The sequence below is a fragment of the Trichomonas vaginalis genome, chromosome II (assembly GCF_026262505.1).
Source record: "Trichomonas vaginalis G3 chromosome II, whole genome shotgun sequence".
NCBI lineage: Eukaryota > Parabasalia > Trichomonadida > Trichomonadidae > Trichomonas > Trichomonas vaginalis.
The window spans coordinates 19,965,331-19,990,382 of NC_067204.1; the positions used below are offsets into that span (position 1 = coordinate 19,965,331).

The window sequence follows — 25,052 nt, forward strand, 5'->3', positions numbered from 1 at the left end:
TAAGACATTTAAAATTAAAACTTCTAAACTACGAAGCTATACTCCAAAAGTTAGCAGAAATGAGAAGACTTTACCAGAGCTACTTACATGTAAGGGACTTACCTTCAAGCAGTCCGACCAAAGATGAATTTTCTGACATTGTCCCAATTTTGTCCGAAAGTCAGCTCAGATGTTTCGAACTGCTCCCAACATATCCGGAATATGAACGTTTGCCTGAACTCTTCCGCAATCTCAAAAAACGTTTTTTGGTTCTCATGTTCCAAACTTTTATCGGAAGAGACAACAAACGTTCAGAAGAAGAACAAGATATTATTTTAAACTTGTTGTATGACTTAACTGTCATAACAAGCTTTTTGAAGTAAAACCGTCATTCTCAAACCACTTCATTTTTCGATGTCCGAACAAGCACCGAAGCCAAACTCAATGGCAGATGTCCTTTCAAGGTTGCCAGACAAGCGCCCAATTCAAATTCAAATTGCCCAATTGAAAGCTCATCTGACAAACACCATTAAGACTCTCCAAAGTTGTCTTATGACAGAGATGACCAAGCTCAAAGCCGATGTCCTCATGAACCAAGCTTCCAATGAGAAATGCCTGAACGATTTCGCGGAAACCTTGCGCAATTACGAGAGAGAGAACCGAGACCTTTCCAGACTCATCTACCGTTTCTTCGAAGAGATAGATGCCATCTGGAAGGTACTCGGAAAGGACAGAACCTCCAACACCGTAATTCGTGAACACAGAATTGAAGAAGGAATTGTCGAGGAAGAAGAGAAACACGAAGAAGAGGAAGAGGAAGAAGAGGAAGAAGAGAAACACGAAGAAGAGGAAGTTTGGGCAACCCTTGTTGCCGATGACACTTACGAAATTTCCCAACCCTACCCATACAAAATCCGCAACAGGGAGACCGGCAAGGTTCTAACCCCAGTCCTCAACAACTTGGGACACTTGAACCTTAACCTTCGGAATCGCGGTTCAATCTCCATGGGCAAGCTTGTCGCAATTCAATGGGTTCCAAATCCAGGCAAGAAGACGAAGGTCAGACACATTGACGGTGACAAGCTCAACAACCGTAAGGAGAACCTCGAGTGGTTCTAAGAGTAAAAAAAATTTATTTTAGGGGGAAACCCCAAGTAAATTTAGGTGTTTATTTGGATAAGTATGTGAAATTAAGGTCAATTTGCAAAATTAGTTCCCGACCTTTGAATTGGACTCTTTCGTCATCCCAGTTGCGTAGGAGGTCGTCCCAGAGAAGTTGGTAGAATTGCCAATCCAAGGACGATTTGTCCTCCCAGGCATTGAGGATGTACTGCTCGTAGAGTTTCATGACCTCTGCCTTGCACCAGACACCCTCTCCCTTGGAACGTAAGGCTTCTTCGAAGTGCTCGAATGCGATTGGCTGCATGACCATCCGAAATGACACTTTTTGTCCGTTTGGTCAATGTTCGTGTCTCGTGCCATAGTCGACGAAAATACAGACAAACAGGTTATATATGAGTTTGAGACCAAGAATGGTGTAACTCGACCTGTCCGATTCAAAGACTCCGAGGGCGACCATGAAATTAAACGGAAATTACCTAGGAAGGAATATAAAATGGACTGGTTGCCACCACCTCCACCTCCACCACCTTTACCTGTTCCTCAAGTAAATAAGCCTTTCCCGTTCCCAAGAATTCCCACATTTTAATTCAAATTCGAATAAAAATTTTTTATTTCATGCAATGTTTTATTTCTGTGCCGTCTTCAAGTATGCCCCAGTACTTACGCTTGGAGAGGACATGAACTTCGGTGAAAATTTTGTCCAATTTGAATTGACCCATCTTCTCACCGACTAAACCCATTTCAATGAGTTTGTTGTATCCTTCTTCGTTCGTCATGAGTGCGTCAATGTTCTCATAGTAAACCACAACTTTGGATTTGACTTCGGAGAAGAATTTGTTGTAGTTGTCAAGGACTGCCTTTGCGAACTGAGGGTAAGACCAATGTTCGACAATAGGTTTTAATGTGGTTACTAAGCCACTTTGACCTTGAGTGAATTCGTACTTCAAAACAAAAGGAGAAAACCTTTCAACAAAGTTGTCGACCTTCTCATAATGTTTACTCTTCATCTCTTGAGGTTTCTTAATGGAATATCCCCATGTCGAATTCATAAGCAATTTGAGTGTCATTGCAAGTTTGGGGTTTGAAGCTTTCCTAATATCATACAGTTGTTGTATGACTTTTCCAACTGTATAGTTCCTTCCCGGGAACTCACCATCTTCGTTTGGAATTCCAGTCGGAATATATTGGACAAACCTCATGTATGCAGCGTTAAGGTCGACATAGTATATCTTTTCATCTGAGTCGAACTTGTCGCAACCAATTGGTCCAGTTTGTGGAAATTCAAGTGAGTCTCTTATCTTCTGAGAAACTTCTCCTGTTATCTCATAAACATCGTCGAAGCAACCTGTTTCATATAAAACCTTCTGACCTAACTCAGATGCTCTCCAATACAATTTGACGTCAATTGGATGTCTCAATGGAAGTTTATTTATAGCATCTTGAAGTTCTTGCAACCTCATTGGAAGTTCTTCTGGTTCAGGTTGGTATCCGAACAATCCAACTCCTTGTGGAATTGTGTACTTCTTTTGTACTAGAACTTTGTCTGGAACAACTTTTGGTCTTGCTAACAGTGAAAAGTTTGTTTCGTCTTTTGGTACAAAAGTTTCTGTCAGCTTGTCATCTGGAATTGGTTCCAACAAACCTTTCTCGAAAAGAATGTTTACAGCTCTGACAATGTTGCACTTGCCTTTTCCGAACAATGGGTTTGTAAGACTTTCGTTCAACATGAAGTGGTTGTGGACAATTACAATCTTCAACCATGGTAAATTGAACTCAACAACATAGTCGTCATGTGAAGAACCTTTAGCTGTAGGTATGTTGACTCGGATATTGACATTTGCCAACGGTGCAATTTTTGCCAATTGACCTCTGAGAATGTACCTTGTCTTCACACATGACTCAAGATACTTCATCTTCTCATCTGTAACAAGACCAGAGTTCCTGAGACATGTAAGAATACAAGGTTCATTGACAATTGTTTCAATTGAATTGTAAATTCCATACCTTGTCAAGTCAATGTCAGACTTATTTATGAACGGGAAGTATCCAGCATGTTGTCTGACTGCTTGAGGGTTAGGTTGGTACCATTCGAACTTGACACTTGCAATTCCTTCAATTGCATTCAAAATGTCTGAGTCGGAGTCAACCATTTGTTCTCTCTTTGTAGTCTTGAAAGCGTCAAGAAGTTTTGCGGCTGTTTGTTCATTGCCATGTGCATAGTAAATGTGACCATCCAAATCTGTTATGGTCAATCTGAGATTGTGTCCTTTCTTATTTCCGTCTTGAATTGCAGCAAGTACACCCATGAAGCCTTCTTTGTTCTTTCCTTCGTCAAAGTTTACTGTAAAGGTTCGACCAGATGTAATTTGACTTCTAACTTCACGATACTTTTCATATGCATATCTTGTTCTTTCCATGGGAGCATGTGCGTCTTCACCTTTTCCTTTTTTCCTTCTCAAAGGATGCAATTGTTCGTCATGTTTCCAGTAGAATCTGGCAAAGCCGTCGTGTCCTTCAACTTGAGGTTCACTAACATCGAAAGGCATGTCCATAAGACGTTCTTCTTCTAACCTCTCTAGTCTGTTTGGATAATTGGCACGTGCTGTTTCCAAATCCATTTCGTAGCGAAGACCAGACAATTTGTCATAGACTTTTATGGGTCTTCCCTTCCTATATTTAAAATTCTTCGAAACTCTCCAACCATATTTTTGTAACTCTGCTTTTATTCTAGCAGATTTTCTATCCATTCTATATGGGGGCATTTTTATAAAAATAAAAAAATATTTTTTTTCTTTACTTTACATAACCGCCTGCTGCCATAAGTCTTTGACGCCAACCCATACCAGCTAATGAAGGTTGACTTGGTTTAGTTTCCAAACTAAACTTTGGTTTTGGTTTATCTTCAGTTTTTGGTTTTTCTTCTTCTATCGGTTTTTCGTCACTTTTCGGTTCCTCGGGTTGTACCCCACCTGCAGGAACAGTTGTGTCGTCAACATCTTCATAAATATCATATGCCATTTGTTTTTGTTTTCCTTTCAACTTTTTGTGTTTGTTGTAAAGTTTAGAATATTTCGACTCTAAGTCAATGAGATGTTCTATAATGAACTGTTGGTCAGTGAAGTAAACTTTTCCATCTGTTGTCTCGAAAGCTCCTTCAGACTTCAATATTTTATTTGTGAGAGTCTGTTTCTTTTTTGAGATACTAGCCGTTCCATTTCTATGAAAAGTGACTTTATAGTTAGGGTTTGTATTTCCAGACCTGGCACTTTCTATTATTGAATTTTTCTCTTCATCTGTAAGTTCTTTGACAGGTTTTGACAATGGTTCTGAACTTTTTGTTTGTGGTGTCAAATCTACCGTTTCAACTTCTTCGGTCATTTTCAGGTCCGTAAAAAATTTTAGTTTGGTTTGTTTTCAACTGGTTGTTTAGGTTTTTTAAGTCGGTCTAAAACTTCCTGAGGTATAGGAAGAACTTGACAAACACGTGGTGTAACTGCTGGAAGTCGACAAATCCATCTTGAACCCATTTGTCTCAATGCTGTATTGTTCATTTCATCTCAGTAAAAAATTTTACATTCCCCACGTTTGAGGCGGTTGCGGTTGGTTATTGTTTACCCATTGTTGTGCATGGTTATATCCTCTGTTAAAGAATCTTTCACCTTGGTCCATATAGTGTCCTGCTTGGTTATAGTAGTCATTTGCTTTGTTATAATAGTTTCCTGCTTGTCTTCCTACATTGTCCATCCATCCTTGAACTTTTCCTCTTGTTTCAGGATTTGGAATAAGATTTGTTGCATCTCGTGCTACCTCCCAACCTTTCTGTACAGTTTGTATAATAGGTTGTGCTTTCTCTTTAAGTATACCTAATGTACTCAAAATCTTCTTTCCAATTCCAAATGCACCTCTAGCTATTGTTCCCACTGCGGGCAAAAATCTGGATGCAACTCCTGCTAATGCGCCAAATAAACCCATTTCTTATAGGGTAAAAAATGACGAATCCAAACAAGGACCCCTATGTTTCTAAAGCGACAAAGAAAGCACTCATGATAAAAATCTTTAGTTCAACACCAAATGCTTGGTTTATGGATATCTTGGAAAACATTCCGAGGTATAGAGAAGATGGACCTCCATACTGGTTAATATTTGTTGGTCAAAACACAAGATACTGTGAAGCCATACCATTATGGTCCAAAAATATTTTAGATGTGAAAACTGCTTTGACAATATTCGTTGACAAATACCATCCAACAAAACTGACATCTGACTGTGAAAGTTCTTTCAAATCAGATGATATTAAAAACTATCTGCGTTCAAAAAATATAAACCAATATTTCATTGTCGACCAAAACCATTCTGCTCTTGGTGTCATTGACGGTTGTATAAAAATATTAAGAGACTTAAACCAACCACAAGGTGGTGAAGCAAATGAAATGTCATATGACGACAAGTATAGACACTTCCCAGGCAAAGATGAGACAAGTTTTAAATATTTACAATAACCGTAAACAAAAAGGTTTGGGAAACCACTCCCCCGAAGAAATGAAAAACAACCCTGACTTAGAGAAAGACTATATATTTAATAATTTAGTCAAAAGAGACAAACAAGAAAGAATGCCGGGCTTCAAACTTCAGAAAGGTGACAAAGTAAAAATAGAAATACCTAAACGCGACCCATATGAAAATACTATTGACTATGACAACAATGGGAACTCGACAGGTACTCACATTCGTGTTCGTAAAAATAGAAGAAAGTATACAAGAGAATATTATGAAGTTTTAGGCAAACATGGCAAAATGTACACACTGCAAGCAGAAGATAAAACTACTATTGTCAGACCTCGTTTCAAACTTGTCAAAGTTCAAGGTGGTATACTTTCAAAGACAGTTCCTAACAAATATAAGACAACTCCTGACGAATATGCTAAAGAAGTTGAAAATGACGACTAAGCAATTCTATACCATGCGTAAACTGTCATGTAAGGTGGCATGTATTCTTTACTTTGTCCCGTTGTATGTGTATATCCTGTAACGAAATGTGAATGGATTCCTTCTCCCTGCGTGTCATCCCAGTAACAATTTATAGCAAACTTAACGTCCTCTTTAACATCATATCCTTTACCTTTTGTCATTCCCTCCAATCCCAATATCTATGCTTATGCCAACCACCTTCAGATGTAGTTAATCTACGTAATGTGTGCCAGGTAAATTTCACCTGAAATCGTTTTACTTCCACCTGTTTCCTTTGAAGAGTTTGTACAATACAAAAACCTGTCGACTATTTGAGTCCAAGTTCCAAAACCCAGAACTGTTTCTGGATTTGTTGAGTTCATTGACGTATAAATAGAGCCTATAGGATATAATGTTTGAAGTATTTCTGTCTTTAATGTTTGAAGCTCTGTTTTGTCTGCTTTCTTGTCATATAAATCTTGAGCAGTGAATTTAATATTATGTTCATCCTTCATGACATAAACATCTTTACATCTAATGTTCTCATCGTCGTTATGTCGTCATCCGATGTTAAACCTTGTGGAAAGTTAGGAGGTTTATAATATAATACATCCCCACCAGTTTCTCAACCGTTCCTTCAATACTTTCTATAGCAACAGTTTGTAAAAACTTGTATGTGTATGGTTCTTGTCTGCTTTATTTTCAAGGCTAACGTTTAAGTCTGTTATTTCAGATATAGAATGTGTATGTCCAACGTCACTTTTCCTGTTTAAGGTTTCTTGTAAGTTTGTAATATTTGCAATGGTATGTATATGAGTCTTTTTAGAATATTCGTTTTCAGCTCTTGTCACTTCACTTGACATTTTATTGTCAACATATGTTTTGTCTGCTAGTTCAGGATGAGTATGTTCTTTGTTGCATAAGCATTGTTAGCTCTTTCTTCTTCTTTTGCTATTGCATCGTCTACATATTCTTTGTCAGCTTTGTTGTCAACATCTGCCTTCAAAAGAAGTTCATTTATAGGTTTCTCGTTTAAAGTTCCTTTTGTTGGATTTATACAGACAGTATGGTTCTTATTGTCTTGAAAGAAACTCATCTGTCATTGGGTTTAATGTCAGTTTTAAGTTTCCTTCTTTCAATGACTCAGATATCTTAGAATAGTTTGAAAAGTTTGTTGTGTTCTTATTTAGAGCTTGCATAATGAGTTGTCGGTTGTGTTGTATTTCTCTCATGGAAGCAATATCTTTCGACATTTTTATTCTAGATAAAATATGCTTCCAATAGAAAAAGAAAATTCAAGAGTTGCTACAACTAAACCATTAGATGAACTTTTTACTAATGTCGGTCAAAAGTTTGAGACAGAGACCGTAAAGCATGAAGGCTATCGTTTTGACTACCCATTAAGATGGCTAAGAGACCCATCTGTCACAAAAGCTATTGGCTTTCGTAGAATGAAGTTCATTTCAGAAGCCATACATGGTTTCCCATTTACGGTCGGTTTTGAAGTTCGATACTATAACAAAGAAAAACATACGTATGAGAAATTTGAACAGGGAAAACTTTTACAAGTTAGTTTGCTTGTAAACTTAGAAACAACTCTTCAAGCTTTTCAAGAAAAAATAAACGACATCTATATCGAATATGCAAACCAGTATAACATTGACGAAGGAGAATACCATCTCGATATTATTTATGACAGGAAAATGCAACTGTTAAAATCAATAAAATAGAAGACCTTGGAGAAAACGTTTATATTTCTACAAAATATAACAACTTGGCATGGTATAGATTTATGAGGATGTTAAATCAGCCTGCAGCATATCCAGTACACCCAGACTTTTATGAAGTCGAAAACCCTAATGGAACATATGAAAATGTTTTCGACCAAGATGCTATTATTGTTCATGCTTCATTTTCTGGCGCCCAAAACTCTTTCTTATGCTTGGCAAATGACTTTTACGAAAAACCTACAAAGTTATATGAACCGCCGAGTGGAAGTATTTCAGACTTTCAAGTATGGTTTACTACAGATGGAAGAAAAAGAATAATTCCATTATACCATGCGTTTTACTTAGAACTTAGTTTCATATACAACTACTATCGAACGGTAAAAATATAATTTTTAATACGGTTGAGGTGTTGGATTTGGTTGCCAACTAGACTGTGGTGCAGGTTCAGGCTGTTGTATAACAGGAGCTTGTTCTTCTGGTTCAGGGTCTTTAGGTATAATACCAACAAACTGACCTACTCTTTTACCAATATTTTTGACTCCGTTCCATACTCCTCTTCCGACAGATTTTATTCCATTCCATATACCTCTTCCAACTCTTCTGAAGAAGTTTCCAATACTACTGAAGAAACCCATTTTACTATATGTAAAAATCTAATGTCCGCCTAGTCTCTTACGTTTCCTGTTGAGTTCCATAGCATTCTTTAACTGGAGCTCATACATTCTGTTTCTCCTCTGGTAGAAAACATATTCTGGGTCAACTCCTGTGTTCGCGTCATCTGCATAAAGTTGTTTATATCCCACTTCAGGGTTTGTATAAAACTCTTTCCATCTCATATTTGCATACCATGGTGGCAAACCTAACGCAGCGTCATTTGACATGGCAGTTTGCATTTGTACATCTGTTGGCACTTGACCATAGTTTGTCATTGCAGTTTGTATTCTAACTTCATTTGGAATATTCTCTGGGTTTGGTTGTCCAGGTTGCTGTGCATTCGCTAAGTTCTGTGCGTCCATTTAATATTAGATAAAAATATCTCTTACGAGTACATATACTGAACATTTGCAGGCATTGGTTCATCTTCATATTCTCTGTACTTTTCTGCCGTCAAATAAATAAATGACACAATGGAAAAAACCTAAAACAAGTAGTCCTATTTCAAACACATTTACTTACTAATAAAATTTCTTTGTTATGACACTTTCTCCAGTTTATAGGACCTCTCTCATATTCTATCTTGTCATATATAAACTCATAGTCATGTATGTCCTCTAACCATCTCATAACGGTTTCCAAACCACTTTTATCGGATGTAAAGTAAAAGCATGGACAGTTATGTAAACGTCTAAAGTTTCTAAAGAGTCTCTCAAAGTCCAGTCTACTTGGTATTGAAAATCCCATGTGTTTATAGAACGGCGGGTCCACTATAAAGAAAACATTTTCCTTGTCTTTATATTTTTCATACAACTTCTGTCCAATGACATCTCACAAACTCTATACCTCAATATATTTTTCTATGTCCTCTTTGAAAACATTTGTATAGTTGAGATATAAAACTTTTGACATGAGTGTTTCAATGTCATGAACTCTTATAGCACCACTATATAATAGTCTAGCAGATATACTATCCCAGTCTATATATTCTGCTTTTTTCAAAACCTCTCTCACAATATTTTTCTTATCTAATGGTATACGTTCCATCTTACCTATAGGTATCTTTTCTTTAACTCTTTCAATATATTGTTTGTGTCTGGAATATGTTTGAGACGGTCCATATAGTTGTCGAAGTCATTGCATATAATCTTTGAGTCTGGGAATATTATATGACATAAATGGGATATATAGAAACTTCCACCGAACAAATCTACAAATGTTAGACCATTCGGTAGTTTCTTAAGTTCTCTCAATATAATATCTTTACATCTACTCTTATTTCCAAAGAACGGTAACGGTGGTTTTGTAAAATTCATTTATATATAATAATAAAAATGTTTTTACCCGAAAAGTGATGGAAAAGTGACAAAAACGTGAAAACATATATAATTTGTGAAAAGCGACACCATTAATATGATGTAAATAACAACAGTTTTGGTTTTGTCACCGGCTGGTCGGCTGGGGTTCGGTCCTCCTCTTGGGTCTTGGCAAAATTTCTTATGGGCTAGAGGCGCAAACGCGCCTGGAACCCACTACCTTTTTTTTTTTCATTGTTTTATTACTTTCTCTTTCTTTTCATATTAATCATTGTTTTATGAATTTCTCTTTCTTTCATATTAATCATTGTTTTATAGAATTCTCTTTCTTTTCATATTAATCATTGTTTATAGAATTCTCTTTCTTTTCATATTAATCATTGTTTTATAGAATTCTCTTTCTTTTCATATTAACATTGTTTTATATAATATATTTCTTTTCATATTAATCATTGTTTTGAATTTCTCTTCTTTTCATATTAATCATTGTTTTATATAATAATATTCTTTTCATATTAATCATTGTTTTTATGAATTTCTCTTTCTTTCATATTAATCATTGTTTTATGAATTTCTCTCGATATTAATGAATGCCTCTTAGTATTGCCATCAAAGCGAATTCAATAGAAATTGTCCAATCCTAGTTGATCATGGTGCAGATGTTAACATGAAACTTATTCTCTTTCTTTTCATATTAATCATTGTTTTATCTAATTCTCTTTCTTTTCATATTAATCATTGTTTTATTACTTTCTTTTCTTTTCATATTAATCATTGTTTTATATATAAATTTCTTTTCATATTAATCATTGTTTTATGAATTTCTCTTTCTTTTCATATTAATCATTGTTTTATCTAATTCTCTTTCTTTTCAATTAATCATTGTTTTATTACTTTCTCTTTTTCATATTAATCATTGTTTTATATAATAATATTTCTTTCATATTAATCATTGTTTATAGAATTCTCTTTCTTTCATATTAATCATTGTTTTATAGAATTCTCTTTCTTTTCATATTAATCATTGTTTTATATAATAATATTTCTTTTTCATATTAATCATTGTTTTATGACTTTCTCTTTCTTTCATATTAATCATTGTTTTATATAATAATATTTCTTTTCATATTAATCATTGTTTTATGAATTTCTCTTTTCTTTCATATTAATCATTGTTTTATCTAATTCTCTTTTTTCTATTAATCATTGTTTTATTACTTTCTCTTTCTTTTCATATTATCATTGTTTTATAAATTATCTTTTCATATTAATCATTGTTTTTAAGAATTCTTTCTTTTCTTATTAATCATTGTTTTATAGAATTCTCTTTCTTTTCATATTAATCATTGTTTATAGATTCTCTTTCTTTTCATATTAATCATTGTTTTATAGATTCTCTTTCTTTTCATATTAATCATTGTTTTATCTAATTCCTTTCTTTTCATATTAATCATTGTTTTATTACTTTCTCTTTCTTTTCATATTAATCATTGTTTTATATAATAATATTCTTTTCATATTAATCATTGTTTTATGAATTTCTCTTTCTTTTCATATTAATCATTGTTTTATATAATAATATTTCTTTTCATATTAATCATTGTTTTATCTAATTCTCTTTCTTTTCATATTAATCATTGTTTTATAGAATTCTCTTTCTTTTCTTATTAATCATTGTTTTATAGAATTCTCTGAGTGGGGGACAAACTCGCCCATTGTCACTTTTTCATTAACCTTAAACTTGTAATTTTCATTATTTTTAATTAACCTTATTTCTTTCCCAATTCCTGATTTATTTTATTCACTTACTATTAAAAGTCACATTTTAATAAAATATAATAATTTATTTATAGCATTTTTTACTATACTGTAATAAAAAATTAATTATAATAAATTAAATGTTTATTAAATCAAATGTTTTCTTTGCAATAATATTTTTAATGTTGAGTAAACAATGTTGGGATCAAGTGTATCATTTTTCAGACCTTTCTGAACAGCTTCAAGCATACTGATGCATTCGACTTTTTTAAATTGTGTCATTTCTTCGAAATCTCTTGTGACTTTTTTGATAACTTTAACACTTCTCTCTGAATCCAGACCTTTAATTTGCAACTTAATCAGGAATGAAGGAACAACACTGGAATATAACTCGATGACAAGTTCATCGAGTCGAAGATTTCGCCTTTCTGGGAAGTACTGGTGCTTCAAAACCTTGAAATGTGATTCCGAGATGTTGTTTGTTCCATCTCCTTCATTTCTATAGCGAAGCATCCACCTGTCAAGATGATGGCGCCACTGTCGGTCAAAGTATTCACGGGCAGCAGGTTCCTCATTTAAAATTTCTTCTAAATTGTTGTAAACTTCATCAGGATCAATTTCTTCCTCTTCAGAACCAAAGACCAATAACTTCATTAAGTTATAGAAAGTTTCGAAGTTGGAACGATCTTGAAACTTTTCAGCCTTTCTCATGACAGCGCGCAACACATGAACGCCACACCAAATGATCTGGCATAAGGGGATGGCTGTTTCAACAGCATTTGTGATTTGAGGTGCGCAGTCCATTGAAAAATAAGATGGTTCGCGATTGATGGAGCCAAAATATGCTGTGAGACAAACTTGTATATTTTCACTTGTGTCGGGCCAAACGAAAAAATACAAAAACGGAAAAACAATTGATTCCGCGAATTTGCCAGTGACGGCATAAAATGGTATGCGAGAGCGCAAGAGCTTATAAGTGGAATCAATGTGATAAGTTTGTATTTGATGTGAAAAAGCATTTGCTTCGAATGGGGCGTAATAGAAAATCATACGATCTGGCTCGTGAATAAACTCGATGAGATCATCTGGAGAATGACTCTTAACCATGTCGACAAAAATTGCAAGAGATGTAACATCATCCGCTGAGAAACGGGTATTGATTGCATGAAGGCGTTTAGAAAACTTTTTTAAAGCATCTGTAGATTGTTGAAACATTTCCGGAATGATCCCACTATCAAATGGGATATTAAGATCTTTGAAACACCTTAATTGTGCGTAAACACGGTCTTGATTTGATTCAAAATATCTTGTTAAATAAGATCTATAAAAATATGATGTAATTTGTTGTGATTTGTTTGGAAAAGGGGCAGAATGATTGTGGGTGTTAATACATTTTCGTATGTGGTACTTGTCATCGGGAAGTGTATCAACAAGGAAGCGACATGGACAATTCGGCCACTTACAATTAAATTGGATTTGATTTCTTTCTTTCCTAGTTTTATATGAATAACTACAACCTGCTTGGATTTCTTGTTGCACTCCATACTTAAGCAACTCGATATATGTGAGTTCGTGATCTTGGATCTGCATTAAAATGAAATGATTTGAAAGAATAAAGAATTTTGAATATATTGGTCTTATTTTGATAAGCTTGGTCGTGTTTTGAATAGCTTGGCCATCTAATTCAATTATGATCTTTGAAAATTAGGTGAAATAAAACTAAACATAAATGTAAAACTAGGGATATGAAATTTTGGTTGTACACCACTTGTATGTGCCGGATACCATTGTGTCAAATTTTTTCTGAAATTAACTTTAAAAGTACTAAGTAAGATCATGAGATATAGCAATATATGTTTAAACCAACTTATATTTTGGTTGTACACCACTTGTATGTGCCGGATACCATTGTGTCAAATTTTTTCTGAAATTAACTTTAAAAGTACTAAGTAAGATCATTTATTTTTGCATAATATAATGCCAATATGGTTTCTTTTGATTTTATTTCATTTATAAGCAAATCAGATTTACCCAAAAACTCCACTCCATAAGCGTGCATTTGCTAAATTAAAAAGTGACAATGGGCTAGTCTGTCCCTTTCTCGAATTCTCTTTCTTTTCATATTAATCATGAGTGTGGTAGAATTTACGAAAAAGTGACACTTAACCTTAAATTTCCAAACACTATTTTTTGATTGTATTTTGTTATTTATATATTTATATATATATGTATATTTATATATGTATATATTTATATATGTATATATTTATATATGTATATATTTATATATGTATATATTTATATATGTATATATTTATATATGTATATATTTATATATGTATATATTTATATATGTATATATTTATATATGTATATATTTATATATGTATATATTTATATATGTATATATTTATATATGTATATATTTATATATGTATATATTTATATATGTATATATTTATATATGTATATATTTATATATGTATATATTTATATATGTATATATTTATATATGTATATATTTATATATGTATATATTTATATATGTATATATTTATATATGTATATATTTATATATGTATATATTTATATATGTATATATTTATTAGAAACTGCTTCATGCTGTGTTGAGTATTATTGAATAATTTGAAGTAGTGGTTTTTGAAATCAGCACCCCTATGAGAGCGCTGGCGACCGAAACACCACTAGTAAGATTGTGTATTAGAAACTGCTTCATGCTGTGTTGAGTAAGCTTCGATGTCTTTGTAGGATAGCTTTCTGAGAGCGAAACAAGATAGTGTTGAAAAAAAATTTTGAAAATCTGAGAGACTGTGCAAGAGCCAACGACCAAAACACTACCAGTAAGATACAGCAGTAGTAGCTGCTTCATGCTGCATTGAGTATTGTTGAATAATTTGAAGTAGTGGTTTTTGAAATCAGCACCCCTATGAGAGCGCTGGCGACCGAAACACCACTAGTAAGATTGTGTATTAGAAACTGCTTCATGCTGTGTTGAGTAAGCTTCGATATCTTTATCAGACCACCTTTAAATTAACCACTCACATTCTCACTGTGGTCCATCTAAAATTTGTAAGCTTTATGACATAAAATTATATTATATGCAGGATCCCACCTATTACTTAATCTTTTTGGAATAAATGTTTTATAATATTTATCGATTGATTGTAATTTTTTGTATAAAAAAAGTTTTTTATTTATATTAAAAATATATTCGGTTAATGATATTATCTTATAATTTGTAAATAAATCTAGTAATAAAATAACTTTAATAGTTGGTGTCACTTTTTCGAAAATTCTGGTTTTTTCAATCATTGTTTTATAGAATTCTCTTTCTTTTCTTATTAATCATTGTTTTATAGAATTCTCTTTCTTTTCATATTAATCATTGTTTTATGAATTTCTCTCGATATTAATGAATGCCCTCTTAGTATTGCCATCAAAGCGAATTCAATAGAAATTGTCCAATTCCTAGTTGATCATGGTGCTGATGTTAACATGAAACTTATTCTCTTTCTTTTCATATTCATCATTGTTTTATTACTTTCTCTTTCTTTTCATATTAATCATTGTTTTATTACTTTCTCTTTCTTTTCATATTAATCATTGTTTTATATAATAATATTTCTTTTCATATTAATCATTGTTTTATAGAATTCTCTTTCTTTTCATATTAATCATTGTTTTATAGAATTCTCTTTCTTTTCATATTAATCATTGTTTTATAGAATTCTCTTTCTTTTCATATTAATCATTGTTTTATATAATAATATTTCTTTTCATATTAATCATTGTTTTATGAATTTCTCTTTCTTTTCATATTAATCATTGTTTTATATAATAATATTTCTTTTCATATTAATCATTGTTTTATGAATTTCTCTTTCTTTTCATATTAATCATTGTTTTATAGAATTCTCTTTCTTTTCATATTAATCATTGTTTTATTACTTTCTCTTTCTTTTCATATTAATCATTGTTTTATAGAATTCTCTTTCTTTTCATATTAATCATTGTTTTATATAATAATATTTCTTTTCATATTAATCATTGTTTTATGAATTTCTCTTTCTTTTCATATTAATCATTGTTTTATTACTTTCTCTTTCTTTTCATATTAATCATTGTTTTATTACTTTCTCTTTCTTTTCATATTAATCATTGTTTTATAGAATTCTCTTTCTTTTCATATTAATCATTGTTTTATGGAATTCTCTTTCTTTTCATATTAATCATTGTTTTATTACTTTCTCTTTCTTTTCATATTAATCATTGTTTTATATAATAATATTTCTTTTCATATTAATCATTGTTTTATGAATTTCTCTTTCTTTTCATATTAATCATTGTTTTATGAATTTCTCTTTCTTTTCATATTAATCATTGTTTTATTACTTTCTCTTTCTTTTCATATTAATCATTGTTTTATTACTTTCTCTTTCTTTTCATATTAATCATTGTTTTATTACTTTCTCTTTCTTTTCATATTAATCATTGTTTTATAGAATTCTCTTTCTTTTCATATTAATCATTGTTTTATGGAATTCTCTTTCTTTTCATATTAATCATTGTTTTATTACTTTCTCTTTCTTTTCATATTAATCATTGTTTTATAGAATTCTCTTTCTTTTCACATTTATCATTGTTTTATGAATTTCTCTCGATATTAATGAATGCCCTCTTAGTATTGCCATCAAAGCGAATTCAATAGAAATTGTCCAATTCCTAGTTGATCATGGTGCAGATGTTAACATGAAACTTATTCTCTTTCTTTTCATATTAATCATTGTTTTATCTAATTCTCTTTCTTTTCATATTAATCATTGTTTTATTACTTTCTCTTTCTTTTCATATTAATCATTGTTTTATAGAATTCTCTTTCTTTTCATATTAATCATTTTTTTATTACTTTCTCTTTCTTTTCATATTAATCATTGTTTTATATAATAATATTTCTTTTCATATTAATCATTGTTTTATAGAATTCTCTTTCTTTTCTTATTAATCATTGTTTTATAGAATTCTCTTTCTTTTCATATTAATCATTGTTTTATATAATAATATTTCTTTTCATATTAATCATTGTTTTATCTAATTCTCTTTCTTTTCATATTAATCATTGTTTTATAGAATTCTCTTTCTTTTCATATTAATCATTGTTTTATTACTTTCTCTTTCTTTTCATATTAATCATTGTTTTATTACTTTCTCTTTCTTTTCATATTAATCATTGTTTTATATAATAATATTTCTTTTCATATTAATCATTGTTTTATGAATTTCTCTTTCTTTTCATATTAATCATTGTTTTATATAATAATATTTCTTTTCATATTAATCATTGTTTTATGGAATTCTCTTTCTTTTCATATTAATCATTGTTTTATAGAATTCTCTTTCTTTTCATATTAATCATTGTTTTATGACATTCTCTTTCTTTTCATATTAATCATTGTTTTATTACTTTCTCTTTCTTTTCATATTAATCATTGTTTTATAGAATTCTCTTTCTTTTCATATTAATCATTGTTTTATAGAATTCTCTTTCTTTTCTTATTAATCATTGTTTTATAGAATTCTCTTTCTTTTCATATTAATCATTGTTTTATGAATTTCTCTCGATATTAATGAATGCCCTCTTAGTATTGCCATCAAAGCGAATTCAATAGAAATTGTCCAATTCCTAGTTGATCATGGTGCAGATGTTAACATGAAACTTATTCTCTTTCTTTTCATATTCATCATTGTTTTATTACTTTCTCTTTCTTTTCATATTAATCATTGTTTTATTACTTTCTCTTTCTTTTCATATTAATCATTGTTTTATATAATAATATTTCTTTTCATATTAATCATTGTTTTATAGAATTCTCTTTCTTTTCATATTAATCATTGTTTTATAGAATTCTCTTTCTTTTCATATTAATCATTGTTTTATAGAATTCTCTTTCTTTTCATATTAATCATTTTTTTATTACTTTCTCTTTCTTTTCATATTAATCATTGTTTTATATAATAATATTTCTTTTCATATTAATCATTGTTTTATAGAATTCTCTTTCTTTTCATATTAATCATTGTTTTATAGAATTCTCTTTCTTTTCATATTAATCATTGTTTTATATAATAATATTTCTTTTCATATTAATCATTGTTTTATCTAATTCTCTTTCTTTTCATATTAATCATTGTTTTATAGAATTCTCTTTCTTTTCATATTCATCATTGTTTTATTACTTTCTCTTTCTTTTCATATTAATCATTGTTTTATTACTTTCTCTTTCTTTTCATATTAATCATTGTTTTATATAATAATATTTCTTTTCATATTAATCATTGTTTTATGAATTTCTCTTTCTTTTCATATTAATCATTGTTTTATATAATAATATTTCTTTATATTAATCATTGTTTTATGGAATTCTCTTTCTTTTCATATTAATCATTGTTTTATAGAATTCTCTTTCTTTTCATATTAATCATTGTTTTATGACATTCTCTTTCTTTTCATATTAATCATTGTTTTATTACTTTCTCTTTCTTTTCATATTAATCATTGTTTTATAGAATTCTCTTTCTTTTCATATTAATCATTGTTTTATAGAATTCTCTTTCTTTTCTTATTAATCATTGTTTTATAGAATTCTCTTTCTTTTCATATTAATCATTGTTTTATGAATTTCTCTCGATATTAATGAATGCCCTCTTAGTATTGCCATCAAAGCGAATTCAATAGAAATTGTCCAATTCCTAGTTGATCATGGTGCAGATGTTAACATGAAACTTATTCTCTTTCTTTTCATATTCATCATTGTTTTATTACTTTCTCTTTCTTTTCATATTAATCATTGTTTTATTACTTTCTCTTTCTTTTCATATTAATCATTGTTTTATATAATAATATTTCTTTTCATATTAATCATTGTTTTATAGAATTCTCTTTCTTTTCATATTAATCATTGTTTTATCTAATTCTCTTTCTTTTCATATTAATCATTGTTTTATAGAATTCTCTTTCTTTTCATATTAATCATTGTTTTATCTAATTCTCTTTCTTTTCATATTAATCATTGTTTTATTACTTTCTCTTTCTTTTCATATTAATCATTGTTTTATATAATAATATTTCTTTTCATATTAATCATTGTTTTATGAATTTCTCTTTCTTTTCATATTAATCATTGTTTTATTACTTTCTCTTTCTTTTCATATTAATCATTGTTTTATAGAATTCTCTTTCTTTTCTTATTAATCATTGTTTTATAGAATTCTCTTTCTTTTCATATTAATCATTGTTTTATGAATTTCTCTCGATATTAATGAATGCCCTCTTAGTATTGCCATCAAAGCGAATTCAATAGAAATTGTCCAATTCCTAGTTGATCATGGTGCAGATGTTAACATGAAACTTATTCTCTTTCTTTTCATATTCATCATTGTTTTATGGAATTCTCTTTCTTTTCATATTAATCATTGTTTTATATAATAATATTTCTTTTCATATTTATCACTGTTTTATAGAATTCTCTTTCTTTTCTTATTAATCATTGTTTTATAGAATTCTCTTTCTTTTCATATTAATCATTGTTTTATGAATTTCTCTCGATATTAATGAATGCCCTCTTAGTATTGCCATCAAAGCGAATTCAATAGAAATTGTCCAATTCCTAGTTGATCATGGTGCTGATGTTAACATGAAACTTATTCTCTTTCTTTTCATATTCATCATTGTTTTATTACTTTCTCTTTCTTTTCATATTAATCATTGTTTTATTACTTTCTCTTTCTTTTCATATTAATCATTGTTTTATATAATAATATTTCTTTTCATATTAATCATTGTTTTATAGAATTCTCTTCTTTTTATTAATCATTGTTTTATAGAATTCTCTTTCTTTTCATATTAATCATTGTTTTATAGAATTCTCTTTCTTTTCATATTAATCATTGTTTTATCTACTTCTCTTTCTTTTCATATTAATCATTGTTTTATATAATAATATTTCTTTTCATATTAATCATTGTTTTATCTAATTCTCTTTCTTTTCATATTCATCATTGTTTTATAGAATTCTCTTTCTTTTCATCTTAATCATTGTTTTATAGAATTCTCTTTCTTTTCATATTAATCATTGTTTTATCTAATTCTCTTTCTTTTCATATTAATCATTGTTTTATATAATAATATTTCTTTTCATATTAATCATTGTTTTATCTAATTCTCTTTCTTTTCATATTAATCATTGTTTTATTACTTTCTCTTTCTTTTCATATTAATCATTGTTTTATATAATAATATTTCTTTTCATATTAATCATTGTTTTATAGAATTCTCTTTCTTTTCATATTAATCATTGTTTTATAGAATTCTCTTTCTTTTCATATTAATCATTGTTTTATGAATTTCTCTCGATATTAATGAATGCCCTCTTAGTATTGCCATCAAAGCGAATTCAATAGAAATTGTCCAATTCCTAGTTGATCATGGTGCTGATGTTAACATGAAACTTATTCTCTTTCTTTTCATATTAATCATTGTTTTATACTTCTCTTTCTTTTCATATTAATCATTGTTTTATGGAATTCTCTTTCTTTTCATATTATCATTGTTTTATTACTTTTTCTTTTCATATTAATCATTGTTTTATAAATTCTCTTTCTTTTCACATTTATCATTGTTTTATGAATTTCTCTCGATATTAATAATGCCCTCTTAGTATTGCCATCGATTTTAAAGCAACAAACATTTTCAAATTCTTAGTTGAACATGGTGCTACAAATGACTAATAATTCTTTTTCCAACAACATTATTTTATATCGAAAAAAGCTATAGTAATGATGTTATTATTTAAGCATAAACATCTCATAATAATTTAATGTTAATTTATTGTATTAATACACTTTTCCATTATTAATTGAAATATCAGGGAATTAAAGATATATTTTGGATCGATTTTATGAATGAAATCCAAATATCAACTTTAAATGTATTGGATTGCATTAGAGATTTCGTTTTTTGATGATGACAACCGTTTTCAGGAAAGTTGTTGGAAGAAAGAGCAAAATTACTAAATGCCATCATATGAAAAATGATAAAATTAATGAATTGAAATAAAAAATGCATTATTTTTTTAATATGCCATTCCTATTTCACTCCGTTTTTGTGTCGAATTTATTGACAAAGGCTGTGACCATCAGTAGTACACCAATTATTAATGGTTCAACAATGACCATTACGAGATATAGTGATTGGAACAATAAAGTTGGTGAATTAATTGAGCAAAACAATATTGACACAGTAATTATCAGACCCGAAACACAGATGTTCAACACAATTACAGAAATCGATGGCTTAAAAGTTTCAACTTTCATCATTGATAATCTTTTTGTCACAACTTTTGATGAGAATGTATTCAAGGAAAATAAGTTTATCAAGACAGTTCAATTAACAGATTCAGTTACTGAAATCTCAGATTCATGCTTTGAAGACTCTACACTCGAGACAATTAATCTTGATCGTGTAACTAAGTATGGAGGAAGTGTTTTCAAAGGCTGCCTTAACTTAAAGAGTCTCTCAATAAATGCTGACACCATACCAAGTAGCTTTGCCCGTGGCTGCTATCAGTTGACATCAGTCAAATTCAATAAAGAAAAGACAACAATCTTAAACACCGCTTTCGCATCCTGCATTTCACTTACAGAGATCGATCTTACAAACGTTGTCTCCGTTGGCGATGGTGCTTTCAAAGATACTGAAATCACAAAAATTCATATCCCACAACAGTTACAATCCATTGGAGCAAATGGCTTCTATCGTTCCAAAATTACCGAAATAACAATTGATGATCGTAACAACCTCTACTTGGACATCGGAAGTGGTGCATTTGCTTATACAATGCTCAAAGAAGTCAAAATCCCAGAATACGTCACTTTAGCATCTGGTGCTTTCCAGAATAACCCATATTTAACAAAAGTTGAAGTATTAGGTGACTTAAACGCTTTGCCAGATTATTGTTTCTGCCATTGCCACTTACTCAAAACCGTAACCACCAAAAAGGTAACAACAATTGGAGTTCAAGCCTTCTACAATGACAAAGAATTGGCTGACTTCACAGTCGCCGATTTACAGGCAATTGGCGACCAGGCTTTCGAATTTTGTGGCAATTTGAAGATGACAATTCCAGCAACAACTCTTACAATTGGAAACTTCGCTTTCGGATACACTAAATCCGTGAAAATAGCAGAAGGAAGCCTGTTAAAGTCTGTCGGACAATACGCTTTCGTCGGCAGCCAAATCGATGAAGTTGTTGTCTCATTCGCAGTTGATATCGGTTCTTTCCAGGGTTGTCATAAACTTACAAAAGTGACAATCACTTCACCTTGCAACAAAATTGCCTCATATTGCTTCTGCAACTGCACAAACATTAACACACTCATTATCCAAGGTGGATTAGAATCAATTGACAGCTTTGCTTTCTCATCATGCTTCGGATTGAGAAATATTGATATTTCCAATGTTTCTGTTTTGAATTCTGACAGTTTCTCATTTGTCGAAATTGAGAAAGTCAAAATGTCAAATTGTGTCATTGCCAACAATGCGTTTTACGGATCATCATCTATTACCCAAATCACATTGACAAAAGAAACAAAATCATTTGATGCAACACCATTTTCTCAATTCAAGATCAAAAATGTTATTTTAGAAGATGGCAACAAGTATTTGACAGTTAAAGATGGTTCCTTTGTTTACTACAATTCTTCAACATTGGCATTCGCTTTGCCAGATGCTAAATCATTCACAGTTCCAGATTATTGCAAAGGAATCCAACATGGAGCATTTTCCATTGCAAGAAAACTCACAAAAATTGTCTTTGCAAATAAGATTGACTTAACACAAGTTAATTTGCAGGATTCTGCTTACATTTATCAAGTTACTTTCTCAATCAATGATGACAATTTGACAATTCCAAAAGAATTCTTTGCAAATTGTCAAAATCTTGAAAAAGTAATTTTCGAAACAAAGATAAAGACAATTCCTGAAAATTGTTTCGCAAATTGCATCAATTTGTACCAAGTTGTTTTACCAACAACATGCGAAACAATCGAAACACGCGCTTTCTATAATTGCCAATCACTTTCAAAGGTTGACATTTCAAAGGTAACTTCAATTTACCCAGAAACATTCATGAACAGTGGAATTTCTAATTTGAAGTTTGATAACTGTCACTTTTTGAACACATCACTTTTCAAGAATTGTTTCAATTTGAAGACCTTTGATTTCACAGGAATTATCTATGTTTCCAACAATTGCTTCGAGAACTCATCACTCAAAACAATTACATTAGATGAAAGAAGTTTCATTGAAGACGAAGCATTCAAAGATTGCCATCTTTTGACAAAAGCTGATTTGAGTTTAATTACATCCATTCCAAAGGGCTGCTTCTTGAACTGCATCAAATTAAGTGAAGTTGTCATGAGACATTCTGTTTTAACCATTGGTGAAGAAGCGTTTGCAAACACTTCACTCGTGGAAGTTGTTATTCCAGACAGAGTTTCATTTATAGGAAAGAGAGCATTCAGAGATACTCTTTCTCTTAAGACATTGACATTAGGAAAGGGAATTACAACACTCACATGGGAAGATGCATTATTCGTTCGTTCTAATGTCGAAAAAATCATCATCGACAAAGATTGCAAGATCATTGAAAGAGATGCTTTCGAATTGAATCCAAATCTCAAGATCGAATTCAAGGACAACAGATTCTTCTCATTCATTGATAATTTCATTGTCAACACATTGACATCAACATTATTGACATCTGTTGGTAAATTAGAGCCATTCATCAAGATCCCAACAACAATTGATTTCGTAAGTTTGGCAGGAATCAAACACGAAGAGTTCATTGATGAATTCCACCAGATCTACACAAGATACACTGACATTTCACAGACATTTGTAACAAGACCAGACAGAGCACAAATCATTGAAGTCCCAGAAACAGTCAAACAGATACAAGACAAACCAACAGGATACATTAATTACAAGAGATTATTCTACAATGGAACATACATGCAAGAAATGAGTGTTCCTCAAGCTGACGAAAGAATTGCAACACTTAGATATAACTTCCCACAGTTATACACAACAAATTATATAATTGGAGATTCTTGCTCTGATAACTTGGATTATGATGAATTCAAGTGGAGACATGTTTTGGGAATGTCTTCATTAGAGAAAGGAATGATTGCTGCTGTTTCTATCGCTGGAGTTGCCCTTATCGTTTCTTTGATCTTATTATTACTTATTGTCTTCAAGATGAAACGACACGGAAATTACGAAGCAGTTTCAATGCAGACAATTCTCACTTCTCAGCCAGAAAAAGTCTAAATAAACATTTGGATTTTTCTTAATTTTTCATTATTTTGTATTTTGTGTAATTTGAAATATTATGACTTTGCAAGATAGAATATGATATAGATAATTACAATCAATACTATTCTATGATGTTACGCAGCCATGAAACTTTGTTCATTCGGAAAGATTTCTTTTGAATCATTAATCAACGCTTAGATAGGGGTAAAATCAGACTTTATGAGGTATGTTGTATAATTATAGTTTGTGCTGTAATATGTCATGAGATCAGAATATGAAGGGAGTATATATGTGTTATTGTCACAGGTATATATGTGAGGATAGCTCAGTCGAGTCTGTAAAATAGTTTAGTAGAAGAAAAAGTTATATAAAGAACAAAAAATTAAAAATAAACATTATTAAGTGAAAACCAAAGTTTACCTATTTTATGTAAGGTTTTGTCTTTGTGGGTTGAGGTATATGACAAAAAAGATTGGATAATGCACTCTTGTCGGTCAAACTTCCGCATTCAAGTTATGAATGCGGAAGAGTGTCTCATTCTGGGAGACATGCAGAGGCAATGTCTCCCAGAATGAGAAACTGCGACCGACAGGAGTGCATAATGCACTCTTGTCGGTCAAACTTCCGCGTTCAAGTTATGAATGCGGAACATTGTTCCATTCTGGGAGACATGCAGAGGCAATGTCTCCCAGAATGAGACACTGCGACCGACAGGAGTGCACAATACACTCTTGTCGGTCAAAGTTTTGCAATCACATTCTGATTGCAGAAGATTGTCTCATTCTGGGAGACATGCAGAGGCAATGTCTCCCGAAATGATACCGTCATACCAACACCAATTTATTCCTTCTTTCCATTGTCATACAATTCAATATTTTTATCAATCTTAATCAACTTTTTTTATTCTTCTTTAATTCAATTTATCTTTCTCCTAGAATATCTATTCCTTTAACAGACATAAAATCACTAATCGAGCTTTTTCAATACTCAAAATTTCATATAAATCTTTGTTATTTTTTCTCTCATCGCTTATTTTATTAAATATACATATTTCCTCTCACATATCCCTCTTCATATATATTGGATCTCAACACTCATCTATTAGAACAATATATTTTCGCTTAATCTCATATTATTCACTAACAATCTTTCATC

General features: G+C 30.8%; 10 protein-coding genes and 3 pseudogenes across 13 annotated transcripts, besides 2 other annotated features; 5 read left to right on the top strand and 8 right to left on the bottom strand.

Annotated features, from left to right (window-relative positions):
- Nucleotides 1-7,181: part of a mobile genetic element that runs on past the window's edge.
- TVAGG3_0575900 (cytochrome B-C1 complex subunit 6, mitochondrial family) lies at nucleotides 394-1,098 on the top strand (the record flags this gene model as incomplete). The annotated part of the gene is made up of 1 exon (XM_051239017.1): nucleotides 394-1,098. One exon carries the CDS (start codon nucleotides 394-396, stop codon nucleotides 1,096-1,098), a length of 705 nt encoding a protein of 234 aa, XP_051096841.1.
- TVAGG3_0575910 (uncharacterized protein) lies at nucleotides 1,148-1,411 on the bottom strand (the record flags this gene model as incomplete). Its single annotated transcript, XM_051239018.1, has 1 exon — nucleotides 1,148-1,411. The coding sequence occupies one exon, from the start codon at nucleotides 1,409-1,411 to the stop codon at nucleotides 1,148-1,150; it is 264 nt and encodes an 87-aa protein (XP_051096842.1).
- Nucleotides 1,442-1,687, top strand: TVAGG3_0575920 (uncharacterized protein; the record flags this gene model as incomplete). The annotated part of the gene is made up of 1 exon (XM_051239019.1): nucleotides 1,442-1,687. One exon carries the CDS (start codon nucleotides 1,442-1,444, stop codon nucleotides 1,685-1,687), a length of 246 nt encoding a protein of 81 aa, XP_051096843.1.
- TVAGG3_0575930 (DNA/RNA polymerases family) lies at nucleotides 1,710-1,877 on the bottom strand (the record flags this gene model as incomplete). The annotated part of the gene is made up of 1 exon (XM_051239020.1): nucleotides 1,710-1,877. The coding sequence occupies one exon, from the start codon at nucleotides 1,875-1,877 to the stop codon at nucleotides 1,710-1,712; it is 168 nt and encodes a 55-aa protein (XP_051096844.1).
- On the bottom strand, nucleotides 2,262-3,251 carry TVAGG3_0575940 (uncharacterized protein; the record flags this gene model as incomplete). Its single annotated transcript, XM_051239021.1, has 1 exon — nucleotides 2,262-3,251. A coding segment is annotated over one exon (990 nt), but the record flags the coding sequence as incomplete, so codon positions are not given.
- Nucleotides 3,402-3,848, bottom strand: TVAGG3_0575950 (uncharacterized protein; the record flags this gene model as incomplete). Its single annotated transcript, XM_051239022.1, has 1 exon — nucleotides 3,402-3,848. A coding segment is annotated over one exon (447 nt), but the record flags the coding sequence as incomplete, so codon positions are not given.
- Nucleotides 3,895-4,479, bottom strand: TVAGG3_0575960 (phage tail repeat-like family; the record flags this gene model as incomplete). Its single annotated transcript, XM_051239023.1, has 1 exon — nucleotides 3,895-4,479. One exon carries the CDS (start codon nucleotides 4,477-4,479, stop codon nucleotides 3,895-3,897), a length of 585 nt encoding a protein of 194 aa, XP_051096847.1.
- TVAGG3_0575970 (uncharacterized protein) lies at nucleotides 4,672-5,073 on the bottom strand (the record flags this gene model as incomplete). Its single annotated transcript, XM_051239024.1, has 1 exon — nucleotides 4,672-5,073. One exon carries the CDS (start codon nucleotides 5,071-5,073, stop codon nucleotides 4,672-4,674), a length of 402 nt encoding a protein of 133 aa, XP_051096848.1.
- TVAGG3_0575980 lies at nucleotides 5,091-5,931 on the top strand (annotated as a pseudogene). Its single transcript has one exon. A coding segment is annotated over exon 1 (841 nt).
- A 399-nt stretch (nucleotides 7,182-7,580) lies between the features above and the next one.
- TVAGG3_0575990 lies at nucleotides 7,581-8,167 on the top strand (annotated as a pseudogene). The gene has a single exon. A coding segment is annotated over exon 1 (587 nt).
- Nucleotides 8,168-8,170: 3 nt separating this feature from the next.
- Nucleotides 8,171-8,413, bottom strand: TVAGG3_0576000 (serine threonine-protein phosphatase family; the record flags this gene model as incomplete). Its single annotated transcript, XM_051239025.1, has 1 exon — nucleotides 8,171-8,413. The coding sequence occupies one exon, from the start codon at nucleotides 8,411-8,413 to the stop codon at nucleotides 8,171-8,173; it is 243 nt and encodes an 80-aa protein (XP_051096849.1).
- A 3,028-nt stretch (nucleotides 8,414-11,441) lies between these two features.
- Nucleotides 11,442-13,609: a mobile genetic element.
- Nucleotides 11,654-12,645, bottom strand: TVAGG3_0576020 (annotated as a pseudogene). The gene has a single exon. A coding segment is annotated over exon 1 (992 nt).
- A 7,051-nt stretch (nucleotides 13,610-20,660) lies between the features above and the next one.
- Nucleotides 20,661-23,912, top strand: TVAGG3_0576030 (leucine-rich repeats (6 copies)-containing protein; the record flags this gene model as incomplete). Its single annotated transcript, XM_001297947.2, has 1 exon — nucleotides 20,661-23,912. The coding sequence occupies one exon, from the start codon at nucleotides 20,661-20,663 to the stop codon at nucleotides 23,910-23,912; it is 3,252 nt and encodes a 1,083-aa protein (XP_001297948.2).
- Between the last annotated feature and the right edge of the window lie 1,140 nt (nucleotides 23,913-25,052).